We start from the raw sequence: 14657 nt of genomic DNA, 5'->3' as shown, positions 1-14657 counted from the left end.
GGTAGCTGTGGCCTGATAGACCTGTTCCTACCCTAACACATGGTTGGTAATGATTTGTTTAGGAGTCTGCCTTCCTAAGGGTAAAGATTATATTACTCATCTTTACCATTGCGAAGCCAGCAACAATACAGGGCAAAGCCTATTGTGCAAGTACTTACTGTATGGATGGGTGGATGGATGAGTGGATGGATGGATGGATGGATGGATGGATGGATGGATGGATGGATGGGTGGATGGATGAGTGGATGGATGGGTGGGTGGGTAGGTGGGTGGATGAGTGGATGGATGGATGGGTGGGTGGGTGGATGAATGAGTGGATGGATGGATGGGTGGGTGGGTAGGTGGGTGGGTGAGTGGATGGATGGATGGATGGGTGGGTGGGTGGGTGGGTGAGTGGATGGATGGATGGGTGGGTGGGTGGATGGGTGGATGGATGGATGGATGGGTGGGTGGGTGGGTGGGTGAGTGGATGGATGGGTGGGTGGGTGGGTGGGTGAGTGGATGGATGGATGGATGGGTGGGTGGGTGGGTGGGTGAGTGGATGGATGGATGGGTGGGTGGGTGGATGGATGGGTGGATGGATGGATGGGTGGGTGGGTGGGTGGGTGAGTGGATGGATGGATGGGTGGGTGGGTGGATGAATGAGTGGATGGATGGATGGGTGGGTGGGTAGGTGGGTGGGTGAGTGGATGGATGGATGGGTGGGTGGGTAGGTGGGTGGGTGAGTGGATGGATGGATGGGTGGGTGGGTGGGTGGGTGAGTGGATGGATGGATGGGTGGGTGGGTGGGTGGGTGAGTGGATGGATGGATGGGTGGGTGGGTGAGTGGATGGATGGATGGGTGGGTGGGTGGGTGGGTGAGTGGATGGATGGATGGGTGGGTGGGTGAGTGAATGGATGGATGGATGGACGATGCCTAATGATTTCTGATGTGAACACACACTGCCATAATGGCCATGTGCTATACCCAGGCACAGTGAAGGATCTACACTGATACATTCTTGCTTGAACTTATCATGGCCTTTGAGAGGACAGGACTCAAGAAGGGGAGGTGGGCTATTACAGTGAGACAGAATGAAGCCACAGAGGGGCAATAATAGCTTTTCCTCTTCTTCCTCCTTTTCCTCTGACTGAGTAAAATACCACATGTTTGTAGAGGCTTACCACACATTCTGTTATCAATTTAGAAAGTGATTCACACCTTCAGATTGGATATTTTATTGCTTCTAGAATTTAGTTTAGACTCTTTAGGGTTGCCTTAAGTTTACAAGTATGTGTCACCAAGACCAATCTTTACTCTTTGTGATGCTGGAGACAAACCCAGGACTGTTCTCCTCCTCTTCCTGTTGTCTTGCTGGGGATTGAGCTCAGGGCTTCATACACATTAGACAAGTGCCCTGTCACAGAACTGCAGCCCTGGGCCTTCATTTATGGGTCCAAGTCTTGTCCTGTCCTCCTTCTCCTTGCTATGTGACAAGCTTAAGGTATGTGACAAGCTTGAGGTATGTGACAAGCTTGAGGTATGCCATCCTTAAAGCTGAGGAAAACATAGGATCCTAGAGAGGATTGCGTGAGGAAATACTTAGTCCGTGCTTGCCCTCATGGCCAAGCCTACAGGAATGTTGATGTCCTTGGCTAGACAGCCATATCGGGAAGGCTAAAAGACAGTTCAACTATAGATGTTCAGTAATATTGAGGTCTCCACTGAAGGGGTCTGCAACCCTATAGGTGGAACAACAACATGAACTAACCAGTATCCCCCAGAGCTCGTATCTCTAGCTGCATATGTAGCAGAAGATGGCCTAGTCGGCCATCACTGGGAAGAGAAGTCCCTTGGTATTGCAAACTTTATATGCCCCAGTACAGGGGAATGCCAGGGCCAAGAAGCAGGAGTGGGTGGGTAGGGGAGCAGGGTGGAAGGAGGGTATAGGGAACTTTCGGGATAGCATTTGAAATGTACATAAAGAAAATATTTAATAAAAAAAATGAGGTCTCCAAAGAGGCACGAGATTTAAATCAGGAACCCTGGGCAAGGACTTTTAGGACTTTTCTTCCTGTGGAACTAGGGATCAAATCCAGGGTTTTACCCATGCTGGGAAGTGTTCTACCACTAAGCTACAGCCCCACCTCCTTTTTTTTTTTTTTTTTGGTTGGGGTAGAGAAGTTGGTTTTGAACCAGAATCTCACTCTATATCCCAGGCTGACCTTACTCCTCTAGCTATCCTCCTGCATCAGCCTCCTGAGTGCTGGGATTATAGATGTGAGCCACTATGTTGGCAAGAAGAGTTGCTGATATAGAATATGAAACACAAGACGACATAGCTGAAGCTTAGAGAGGTGAAATCACAAGGAGAGGAGCGTCAGGGTGGGACGTGGACTCGTGTTTTCTTAATCCCTTCCTTGCTCTAACTACAAGCTCCACCCTTGCCATGTCTTTGGGCACCCCAGCCACCTGTGATCTCAGTACGCCTTTCTCTTTGAAGTTTCTCTGACTGCTCTGGGTCATGTTAGCCTCCTACGTTCACTGTCAACAGAATTCCAATCGCCTATACATTTTAGCAACAGATTAAGCTCTCTGTAATTTACCACCTCTATCTTATCTCCTTGACCAGATTACAAATAACCTCAAAGCAAGGCTTCCATCTGATTCTTCGCTTGTGTTTCTTCATTCCTAGCACAATGCTGTGAACAAAACCCATTCTCATTCGCTGTCTGTTAAATTAATTGCCTTCAGCTGGCGAACAAGGTTGCTTACAGACTATCAGTTCTGGCGACTCAGGATCTGAGGTGACATTCCGGAGACTCTTTCAGTGACAAAGTTGTGGGACCTGAATCTCTTACGAAAGGGAGACCACATGGGCATTTATTCATGTGTGCATACACACACATGTCTGTATGCTCAGCAATGGTAATTGGGCAAGGATGGGTAGGGTTTCAGTTAGGAAGGGGCTTCGGAATTCCTGAAGTGTATCCCAGCACACACACTTCTGAGAGCGTCACTTAAAGCCTCTATGCCGTGGTGAAGTGATTACACTTACATGTGATGACCTCGGTCACCTCTTGTCACCTTTTCTTTTCTGTCTGCATGCGCTTACTTTTCCAAAGGTAAAAATATTACTCCCAACCCCTGCCTCACATAGTCCGCTGTCTTTTATAACCACAGTGATTGTACAGCTTTGGCCTTGCAGATAACACTGTCACGAGGTCTTCATCTAACTCGTCCCCTTCGCTGACAATGGGAATGGAAGGAATTCATATTTGTTTCCTTACTTATTGTGGATTTTTGAGTAGCTTTTTTGCTACTTTTTTTTTAATCGTTTGTCCCATTGCTTGCTTTATTACCATGGAGTCCGTTACCTAACTGCCTTCTAAATACTGAGCGTAAGTGATCCTCTCATGTTCACCTCTTAAGTAACTGAAACTGTAGCATGCTTAGCTCTTCATGGCATCAATTAAATGTAAAGGCATGTAATCCAGTTTTTGTTACTACTTCAGCCTTCTATCCTTGCATTAGGGCCACACCCTACCAGATGACTATTTTTATTTTCTTGTTTACTTGTGTGTGTGTGTGTGTTATGTGTCTATATGCATGTAGGTCTGAGTGTACATATGCATGCCTGGAGACATGGGTAGAGTCTAGAAAGAGTGTTGGGTGTCCTCCATCACTCTCTGCTTATTTTTCAAGGCAGGGTCTCTTTCTGAGCCTGAGGATCACATTTCTCAGCCAGGCCCGAAGCTAGCAAGCCCCTGTGACCCTCCTTTCTCAATTTTTGCTCAGATCATGGGTTATAGGCATGTATGGGACACATCTGGCTTCTAAAGTGGGCACTGAGAGTCACACTCTGACTCTTGGGACTACACTAACAGTAGGTACTGTTAACTGCTGCACCATTTCTCCAACTTCCCAAATTATTTTTTTCAAATTTAATAATTTAATTAAAAAAGAATTTATTTTAATTTTTTATGTGCTTTATTGTTTACCTGCATGTATGTATGTGCACAGATATACCACATCTGTGTCTGGTCCCTAAAGAGGCCAGAAGAATACTTTGGATTCCTTGGAACTGGAGTTAAAGATGATTATGATTTAACATATGGGGCTGAGAATCAAACTCTGTAAGAGCATCAAATGCTCTTAAGCCCTGAACTATCTCTCCAGCCCCCAAATTATTTTTTGATAGGAAGAAGATGGACTATTTCAGACTAAATCATGGCCACTGAGCTCCTTCTGCGATTCAGGAAATACAGGTGAACACTATTTATGGGGAAAGCAAACATGAACCTAAGGGCATCACCTTCTAAGAGGCTGAAAACAAAGTGTGGGACCCACATAACATGGATTGTTAGACAGAATGGCAGCCCATGTAAAAGAATCGAGTTGAGCAATAAAAGAGACACCTTCATGGTGAGCACACTCATGTTTGTTCCCTCTGTCCACACAGCAGTCAGTCATCTAGATCAGTACAAAACAGACAGAAACTCCGGCTCCTGTGCATGTGGAAAATCAGAAGTCTGCTTGAGAAGTAGCTGCCTCTTCTCAACTCAGCTGTAGCTCAGGTAGAGCTTAGCATGCATTTTCAGCCTCTAGATTTGATGACAAGCACCAGAAAAGGAACAGCCCTGAGCCCAAGATGTTTAATTTGACACTTAATTTCTGATGACAAAGCAAAGTACAAAGTCACAAGATGACCAACAGTACAGTGAAGCCCTCAGGTGAATACAAAGGTTGGGTATTATCGGAGAATGCCTTAGGGCTTTCAACATATTCAGGAACAAATCTATTCTAGATTAAATAAGACAGAAAAGACACAATAACCAGGTCTAATGTGTAGTTCCATATTATATGCTGTCTTGTGCAAACAAATTGTACAGAAAAAGTTGTACTCCTTCTCCTGCCACCCTGTACATACAAAAGGCAAACCACCATGGCCATGTATCAAGGCCAGCATCAGAACTGGTAAACAGTACTGTTGAGTGACATGGTCCCTGGGTGAATGGCATGACAATGGTGTTCTATCTTTTTGGTCTTCCTTCCCCGAAGACAATCATTTAGCTCAATCATGAGAAAACATCAGACATCCCAACAGGTATATCCTCCAAGCAGCTTCCAGGCTGTAAGGCAGGGAGGATGGACCCAAGCAGCCCCCAGGCGTTCGAGGGATGAGCTCACAGTTCTGGGAAGCAAAGGTGAGGTGCCTAGAGCTTGTGGGGTAGCATAGGACAGAAGAGGGACAGATCTGAAGGGAGTTCTCCCAAGCTCTGCAGTGGAGCCCCTTCAGTGTGGGAACAAAGTTCCAGAAGCCCAGGTGAAGTGACAGAATGGAGGCCGCGTGTTACATGCATCCTTTAGGGTCATGAAGAGTCATGACCTACCAGCACAAACTAGAATAGACATAAAGACTGTTTCTAGAAACAAAACTAAAAGGAAGTCTCCAAAGACTCAAATTGATATGCAAAATCCTTATGGTCTACCACAGCAAAAGCCTTTAATGGATTAAAAAAAAATTCAGTTGAACAATTGTCAGAAGCTATCTAGAAAAGTCTATAGCAAGCAAGTGAGTTTTCTGGAGATGGCTCACCATTTATGTGGCTGTCATGGGTGTGCTCTGAGATTCAGGGTCCTCACAGGCTTTTTCCCAGGATGGCTGCTTGCTGCTGATATGCCTTTCCTGTCACTATTACACTATTACACTATTTAATGATTCCTAGGCATTAGTCCACGCTACTGGGCATGTTTACTGCAGAATCAATATGAAGATGTTCTTTCATGTAGTAGTGCTGTGTGGATGAATTGATGATTTTTGTAATTCCTGGTAATGATTTTATAGAATTCCTAAATTGATACAAGTAATCTCAAGCCTACTACAGAATGAAAGCTGCAAATAGAGCTCTGTAAGCCTTCGTGTGTTATGGGCTAATTGCATTAGGAAAAGAAAGCAGGCTTGGAACAAATTTATGATGGAGGAAAACATTCCTTCTAGGTTAGGAATGTTACTATCTGGTAACCAAAGGTCATAAACTGGGAGTGGGCAATTTATCATAGGTTCAAAGACAGAAAATAAATGATGGACTAGTTTATCTATACAAGGCTTCAAAATAATGAGACACAAGGCAGATGATTTTTCTCTTGACAAAACTGTGCTAACTTATGACATAAGAATTATTGTTTTAAACTTATAATGAACTTATGGAGCTAAATGGTGGGCCATCTGCAGATAATGAATGTTTAGTCAGATACTAGTCTAATTTTTAAAGACATGTAAACAATTCTGCTTCTTAAGCCTTAGTAACGCATGACATGAATTACTGCCTTAAACTTACTATGAACTTAGGGAATATAAAACTGCTTTTAAAACCATGTGATCAACTGTCCTGAGAAGGTATAACAACTAAGAACTGTAATAAAGAGTGGTGGAGTCCCTTTCTTTCAGCTTCATCCAGCATGTGTGTTGTCTGTGTGCCTGATTTTCTTTGTTTCTTTTCTTTTCTTTTCCTTTCTTTTTCTCTCTGGCTCATAAAGAGTTAATGAACTCTGAGCTTCTTGCCCAGCCAGAAAGGGGTTCCTGAGTTAAAGAGAAAAAAACCCAAGTAACTAACTCCTGCCCCACCCCGCTCCATCCCCAATCAGCAGGAGTCAATTGCCAGAGGCCAACATCTTTTGGTCCCAAAAAGCAAGAAAGAGATAAATTGCCAGAAGCCAGCAGGTTTTGGTCCATGAATTACAAGAGAGAGTTAAATTGCCAGAAGTCATCAGCTTTTGACCCTGATCTCTGACACCACCCTCCCTGCTTTCCCCCAGGCACCCTAATGCCAAGCTGGACCTTGGTAAACAACATAATTCAATGACCAGTGTCTGTTCAAAATTACAAAGCAAATAGAAAGATACAGTCTATAACTACGAAGAGTATGGATCAATAGAGAGAAATCCAGAAACAATAGATGATGGGATTAGCAGCCAAAGGTCTAAAAAAGTAATTTAAATAGTATGCCTATGCTTAAGAGAAGACAGAGAAAACATGGACACAATGAAGAGAACCAGAAGTTAGAGGAGAAGGCCATTTCTAAAGATAAAAAATACATGTGACACAAAACCCACATTGAATAAAAACTGTACATGGATGGGGTCTGGAGACACAGCTCAGTGGTGAAGAACACCTGCTGCTCTTGAAGAGGATCTAGGTTCAGTTTCCAGCACCCACATGGAGGCTTATCACCATCACAGTTCAGTTTTAAGGAATCTGATACCCTTTTTTTGACTTCTGCAGGAACCAGGCATGCACATGGCACACAAACATACCTACAGGCAAAACACTCATACACATAAAATAAAATAAAATCTAAAAAAAAATAAGAAAAAATTTCATATTGATAATAATACACTTTTGTATCTCACTTTAGTGAGAACACTTTCCACTACAGTGGTACATATCAAACATATTAAAATGTTTTGTGGATAGGAACTCAGCGTGAGTTATTGTATAAAAGGAAAAAAGAGAGGCTGGAAGCAGACCAACTATGACAATACTGTCAAGTAGGGAATGTGACCAATTGCAACCCTAAATACTTAAGAAACAGAGAAAGAAAACAAGGCAGAGGAAGAGTGATAGGGAGGATATGGAATTGAACTTTGGGACATGGATGGAGAGATCTTTAAACAAGACCCAGCTAAATCACTGGAGCCCAAGATGCAAAGAATAGAACAGTATCCCAGTTATGACAGCTAATGCTTGTGTAAAGCTGTGTGCCATACAGCTTTCCAAATCAGTGTCATGTGTTAACCAACAATGCTATGAAGGCACATTCCATACAATTTCTGTGTTCATAAATCAATGGAAAACAACAGTAGATAAGTGTTCCAGCCAGGGTATTGTGCAAGTCCAGTCTATGATCAAAGAAAGGTCGGGGAGAAATGAAGCACGAAGCCCGTGGATAAGGTTCCCTCTTGGAGATTCAGAATTCCATAAAAAGAGTGAGAACAGAGGTTGTTTTGAGATTGGCTCCTGGCATGAACTTTCATGAATAAGTGCTGTTTAGATGAATTAATGATTTTATAAAATTCCTGATTTGATTCAAATAATTTTAGGAAGAAAGTTTTAAGAGATGGTTTCAGTTGTTTTGCCAGAAAGATATAATAAAGTTAGGAAAAAGAACAGAAAAGATTGGCTTTGGTTTAAATTTTAGTGCATGCTTGTATAAAAATAGAAAAGATTATGTGCTCATTTTACCTTCTTATTTTAAAAAAACTTGAATATTTCTAGAGCTTAGAATCATTTTTTTTCTATAAGGAATTGAAGTTTTTAGCTTTTTTACTGTATGGATGCTCCTTTAACTACAACATTTATTTAATACCACAAGAAAATTTAAATTGGGGCTGGTGAGATGGCTCAGTGGGTAAGAGCACCCGACTGCTCTTCCAAAGGTCCGGAGTTCAAATCCCAGCAACCACATGGTGGCTCACAACCATCTGTAACGAGATCTGACTCCCTCTTCTGGAGTGTCTGAAGACAGCTACAGTGTACTTACATATACTCAATAAATAAATCTTTAAAAAAAAAAGAAAGAAAGAAAATTTAAATTGTGAGGACCTTTCCAGGGCTTAGGGCAACTGTGGCAAGTAAAATAAATAAACAAATAAGGAAAGAGATAAAAAGAATAGAATGTCCCCACTCCTCACGGATTAGTAAGTATAGGCTGCATAATAAAGAATACAGTGGGGTTTTATAAATTGCACTAAGGAGAGAATGAGGCTTGGGACAAATCTGTGATGAAGGAAAAACATTCATTCTAGGTCAGATCCAAGGATGAAGCCACAAGTGTGCACTACGATACAGCAAGGCCACGTGAAACTGTGGCTTTTAACTTATACTGAGCTTATAGAATAAAACACTGCTTTGAACTTACTACTGTCAACCTTCTGTAACTCCCCTTTTGTGTAACATTTTATCTATGAGATAATTTTCTAAGAACTTTTGTCTAAGAAGGTCTAAGAAGGCCAGAGAGAAGGAAGAAAGTGTGACATCTGGGGCTCTGCCCCATCCACCCACCAAATGTACGTGTGTGGCTTGGGGAGCTCTGCCCCACCCACCAAATGTATATATGTCTGTTATTTAAGTATGTGTGCACACTTGTGGAGTTGATGACACAGGTGGTCAGGCCCACTCAGTGTGTGTGCGTGCATGTGCCTGTGTAAAAAATTGTAATTCTTTTCCTTTCTTTTCTCTCTGGTTCACAAAGTGTTAATGAGTCCAAGCCTCTTGCCTGGCCATGAGAGCTCCTTGAGTGAAAGAGAAAGGAAACCAGCACTTACTAAAGCACAAATAGTAAGAGAGTCACAGAGGAAGAAACCACAGCTTATTAAAGCATAAACAATAATATTGTAAGGCCAGGGATTGTCAGTCTTTAGCCTCCATTGATGCTGCATCCGCCCAGTGCCATTTCCTTAAAGGCACAGGCAGGTCCCAGCATGAAATGATGATGAGGTACTGTGTGGAGACCACTACACAGTTAAGTTAGAATGTGTCTTAAACAGTGTGGAGCTGGGAGCGGTTCAAACACTGAAAATAGAACACGCTACTGCAAGTATTTTCAAGGTAGAATCCAGTCAATGAAAACCGCACAAGTGTAGTTGCTATGGTTGGAGAGTCCTCAGCCACATCTCTCACATTGGTTCCTGCCTGGTGTTCTCACTGTGGCATCCGAGGATGAGAGTGTCATTTTATACAGGAAAGGATAAACCCCTCAGACCAGTTGCCTCTTAGTGTCTTTATGCCCGGGACTGCTGCTTCCCTACTAATTGGTATGGAATAAAGCAGGCAAGCCTATTTCCAGGATGCCTGGATTTTCCTCAAGCAACTTTCTTAACTCATATCCTACAGTTCACCTTTGTCAAATGTACAATTCATTGGTTTGTGCTATTTGGACGAATTGTGCAACAATTCCAACTATTTAATGCTAGGACGTTTTCATTATCACTTCAGAAAGAGAGCCTGCTGAAGCTAGGCATAGTGGCATGGATGTAAGCCCAGCTCTTGGGAGGCTGAGGAAGGAGGAGAAGGATGAGTGTGAGGAATCCCTGAGCTACAGAGTGAGTCCCAAAAGCAACAATAACAGCATAAAACAAAACATGTCTACTCACGAGCAGACATTCTTGGTTACTCTGTGGTCCTCCGTCCTAAGCAGCCATGGATGAATGTTCTTTGTCTGCATCTGCCTGTTCAAGGTATGTCCTGTGTATGCAACCATAGAGCTATCTGACTTCTGGGGGGCATTTTCAGACAGCAGAACTCCACTGTCTCTGGTCCCTCTGGTCCCCTACTACAGTGCAAGGCATCTAGGCTACTTCTCAGACCCCACTCAAAGTCTCCAGTTTTTTTTTTTTTTTCTAGAATTGAAGCCATAAAGGAAAGAGCCCAATGCTCTAGAGCTCTCTGGAAGCTGGCCCTGAGCACAGAGGGAGGGTCAGGAATTTCTCTCTAATTACCAAGCAACCACCCACAAATGGATGCCAAAGGAAACTTGCAGGAAAAAAAAAAAAAAAACCAAACCCATCAATACCTTTGTTAAACACAAAGCCTCCTTTTGTGATTTTTCTACAGGCAATTAAAGTCATTATCTTTGATAGGCAAAAAGACAACAGTGGGCAGGGGAGGGGGCTGTAGAGGGGAGAGTACACTCTTTTGAGTTGTACTATCCATTAAGTTAGGGCTACAAGCATGCAAAACTAAGATTCTGTCAGGGAGCTACACTCCCAGTTTAAGATTGTACGTTTTAAAAGACCTACCATGATAGAATACACCTTTAATCCCAGCACTTGAGAGGCAGAGACAAGCATATCTCCTTGTGTTCGAGGCCAGCCTGGTGTACATAGCAAGCCTGCTCCAGGACAGCCTGAGTTACACAGGGACACCCTGTCTCAAGCAAAACAAAAGAATGTATGTCTGACAATTTAAAAGTCACGTGGTCTCAGTAAGCTTCATCTGCGAGACAGCTGAGATGCTATCTATGTCACAGGATCAGAAACAATGAAAGGTGTCCCACGTGAGTGGGAAGCACATCAGGCACTAGGCAAATGGCAGCTGCTGGCCAGTGCCGCCTGTGAGTTAGACCGTGGCCTACATTGAAAGCAGACTGGAAGGGGAGACGAGTTTTTCCACTCCATCTGTCTGGTGCATGGAGAGGATGAAAGAACCATAAAACCATCCAGGGATCAACCAAGACACCCTTAGCTAATACTGAACACTCACTCTAGCAAGACATTGTCCCTGTGTCAACTCACACAAGTCCTTTCAATAATGCTTGGCAGATAAAGAAAGTGTCACTTTTGGGCAAATGGACAGAGTTGAAAATAAAGTAGCCTCAGAAAGACAAATATTGTATGGCTTCTCTTAGCTTTCTCTTCTTACACATAGAACTTAATACAGATGCCTGAATGTGCATGCACACACACACATACAACATACACACACACAAACACACAACAGGAAAACAGAAAGTTGACCATTGCGGAAGAGAAAAATGGTGGCAGGAAAACCAGGACAGGTGAGGAGAGCAAAAATGGTTAAGGACATACCATATATTGTGCATCAAATATATACAAATAAAATTTAAAATGAATAAATAAATAGCAGCAGTCAGTGGAAAGACGAGATGAAATGGATGAAGCATTCTGGGCCTCTCACATGATAATTTGCATAACTAATTTCTAAAATAACATGAAACCCCTTCAATGGAGAACAAGCCTAAAGCTTCATTTCCTCACCAAATATCTTAGGAGGCCTAGGCACAAGTGACTTACCTGAAGTTACTTAGATAGTTGATAGCAGTGTTAGTATTTATACTCATGATTCATGCATATCAACTTCTGTGGTTTCAGTTGCCCCCAGTCAGCCACAGGATGATAGTATTAAATGGAAATTGCAGAAATAAACATGTCTTGGCTTTTAAACCCTGCATTGTTTTGAGCAGCATGATGACCTCTCAGCTGTCCTCCCAACAACATGATTCATCTCTCTGTCCAGAGAGTCCTTTGCTGTGTACACCACCTGCCTGCTAGTCACCTGGGCTATCAGATCTCTGCCATGCTACTGCAGTTCTGGGCTCGAGTAGCCCTCATTTTATTTAATAATTGCCCAAAGTTCAAGAGTAATAATGCTGACAAATTTATTATAGGGTAATGTTATAACTATCCTGAGTTACTTCAGTTATTGTTACTGATTTCTTGCTGTGCCTAATTAATAAACTAAACTTTATCATAGGTGTGTATGTTTGAGAAAACACAGAGTATATATAAATAGGCTTTGGTCCTAGGAGGGTGACAGGCTTGTCTGGAGGGTCTTGGAATGTGTTTTCTATGGATAAAGGGACTGCAGAAAGCCCAAGGAGTCTGTCCCTGGAGTACACATACTTTACTGTTACTCTCCTTTGGTAAGGTTTTAACACAGTACTTGGCACTCTGTTAAAATGCCCATCATCACTATAACAGTTATGGAACAAATAATAATTGCCTAAGACATGAGTTGGCAGCTACATTGGCATAATTACTTTGGCTAAACCCTTATCTTTTACTTTGGTGAGGAACCACAGTGTCTGGGACTTTTCCATCTTTGTGTCCAAGAATAGCTGGAATACAGTATCTAGCACAGAAGGACTCCACTGTGTGTTGTTGGGTGAGTAGATTAGCCTTGGGGGCTAATATATTTACTGACATATGACAAGGTGGCCCTGTAAGGGAAAGCTGGCCGTTCTATAGCTGGAGTGGACACATTTGATTATTGCCCAACTCTTTGTTGGCAAGGTCACTCCAGTGACCTTCCAAGGCCAAGATCCTCATAGACACTTTAATTGCCCTGCTGTCATTGTGTAACCTCCATTCACCATTTCCATCTATTTCATCATTTATTCCAGACAGCCACTCCCAAACCCAGCTCTCTTCTCTACGCACAAACTCAGTTTTTCCACACTGGAAGTTTTCCCTTTTCTCTTACACAAGATCCATTCTGCCCTTCCATTGCGCGTGTGGTGTGTGTGTGTAGCTCATTCTGTCTGTGAGCCAGGCTGGCCTAGAACTCCTTATATAGCCCAGGCTGTACTTGAATATAGAATGATCTCCTCCTGCGTCATCCTGAGTGTTGGGATTGGAGTTTTGGGTCACCCTGCCCAGTTTTCTGCCCAGGCAGACTTGCATCTGCCTTCTGGGTGATTCATATTCCCACATCACCCTAAACTCATCTTTTGACATCAAAGCTGTTGGATTATTTATGTCTTCTCACGGGGCCATCAGAGCATCCATCAGGATCTGCAGCAGCAGAACAGGCAGACACTAGCTAAGGGCCGCAGCAGTGGCCTACTCTGATGAGGCTGTCACACTCGGTCAGTGTCAAAAGAGATCTCCTCATGCCCTAGGACTGAGGCCTGATGTTGCACATTCAGCAGCCTCTCTGGCCTTCACACTCTGTCCCAAGTCTGGTCTGGCATTCGTGGCTGTCACGGGGAATTTCTATGTAAAAGGCCTAAACCTTCAATAAACACCAAGTTACTGCAGCTCTGGATTCCCTTCCTCTTCCTAGCGTCCTGTGAGTGAAAGCCGGACATGGTCCCTCTCCCTAGTTAGCAGGAATGATGACTGAGACCAACTCAGGGACATGGGCTTGCATAACAAGAAAATGAGAGTGGGCAGAGTGAGGGTGGGGACCACAAGAAGGAGAGTGGCCTGGGTAAGGCAGGAGGCTCCTCTCACCACCTCCTTCATGGGACACATTTCCAGATGTCGCTTCTTTTAAAATTCCCTCCCCATCTATTTCTACGTTGCCATCTTGCCACACACAAACCTGTGCCCTTCTGTCTTCCTTCTGCACACTTATTCTTTTAGCTTCTCTGTCTATGTGATCGCCAGTACCTAGTAAAAATTCATCTTCCATTTCCCCTTGTCCTCGAACCCCCTGTGCTGAGTCAGACTGCTAATTCCTTCCCTTTGAGCTTGGAGCAACTCCAGAGTCTCAGTCATTCTACTTGGGTGGCCTCTTTCCAGCCCTAAGGTCCGATGCTCATCTCCCTTCTGTGTCCATGTCTTCATTTAAGCCAGAAACAGCATAATTTTGTCTTTGGGCTACGGAATCAATTATCATTTCATCTCATTCCCATTCTTATGGGAACATTTTGTTGGGCTGCATGAGCTCAGAGGGGAGGGTGATGAGTCTTGATGTGTGATTTCTATTTCAGAACCACACACTGTCTGAAATAAGTCCAAACGGGTGAGCTCAGTGATGAGACAGTTTTGCAGGAAACAGCTGCCTTCAAAATGTCCCTGGTGGGAAACGGGAGCCTGAGACAAGAGTGGTTCCGAGGGCTCCTACCCAGCTAGCTGCTCTAGCTTCCCCTGGGGCCCGTCTCACCTCCTACCTGTGCACATGACAGCAGCAAAGACCCAGCATTGCCCATAGCGCACTGGTTGGCAGCCTGTGGCATGCCACTGCTTAAGGATGGCCACGCTGCCAGTCCATTCTGCGGGGTTGATGCCGTCCACATAATTCTCACTCCAGTTGCCATTGAGCACTCCACTGTCATCATTGCTGTTTATCTAAGGAGAAGCCATATAGAGAAGCGTTAGAAACAACTAATCCTTCCACAGGACGTGATTCGGGGGTGTGGGGGTGCTGATA

The 14657-nt window shown here is 43.6% G+C and overlaps 1 protein-coding gene across 4 annotated transcripts in view; it reads right to left on the bottom strand.

The window, feature by feature from the left end:
• Positions 1-14657, bottom strand: part of Tgm5 (transglutaminase 5) — a 38856-nt gene that overhangs the window by 9634 nt on the left and 14565 nt on the right. For 3 of the 4 annotated variants that reach the window (XM_021156274.2, XM_021156275.1, XM_021156276.1), the window contains one exon: positions 14398-14575. In XM_021156274.2, coding sequence (XP_021011933.1) covers positions 14398-14575 — 178 coding nt within the window. Of the gene's footprint in view, positions 1-14390; positions 14576-14657 lie in introns of those variants that run through there. The other variant, XM_029474447.2, reaches the window with a different exon arrangement.

The sequence above is a fragment of the Mus caroli genome, unplaced genomic scaffold (genome assembly GCF_978045245.1).
Source record: "Mus caroli unplaced genomic scaffold, Mus_caroli_1 scaffold_2, whole genome shotgun sequence".
NCBI lineage: Eukaryota > Metazoa > Chordata > Mammalia > Rodentia > Muridae > Mus > Mus caroli.
The sequence above is the reverse complement of the archived record's forward strand: the minus strand, read 5'-3'. Positions and strand labels throughout refer to the sequence as shown.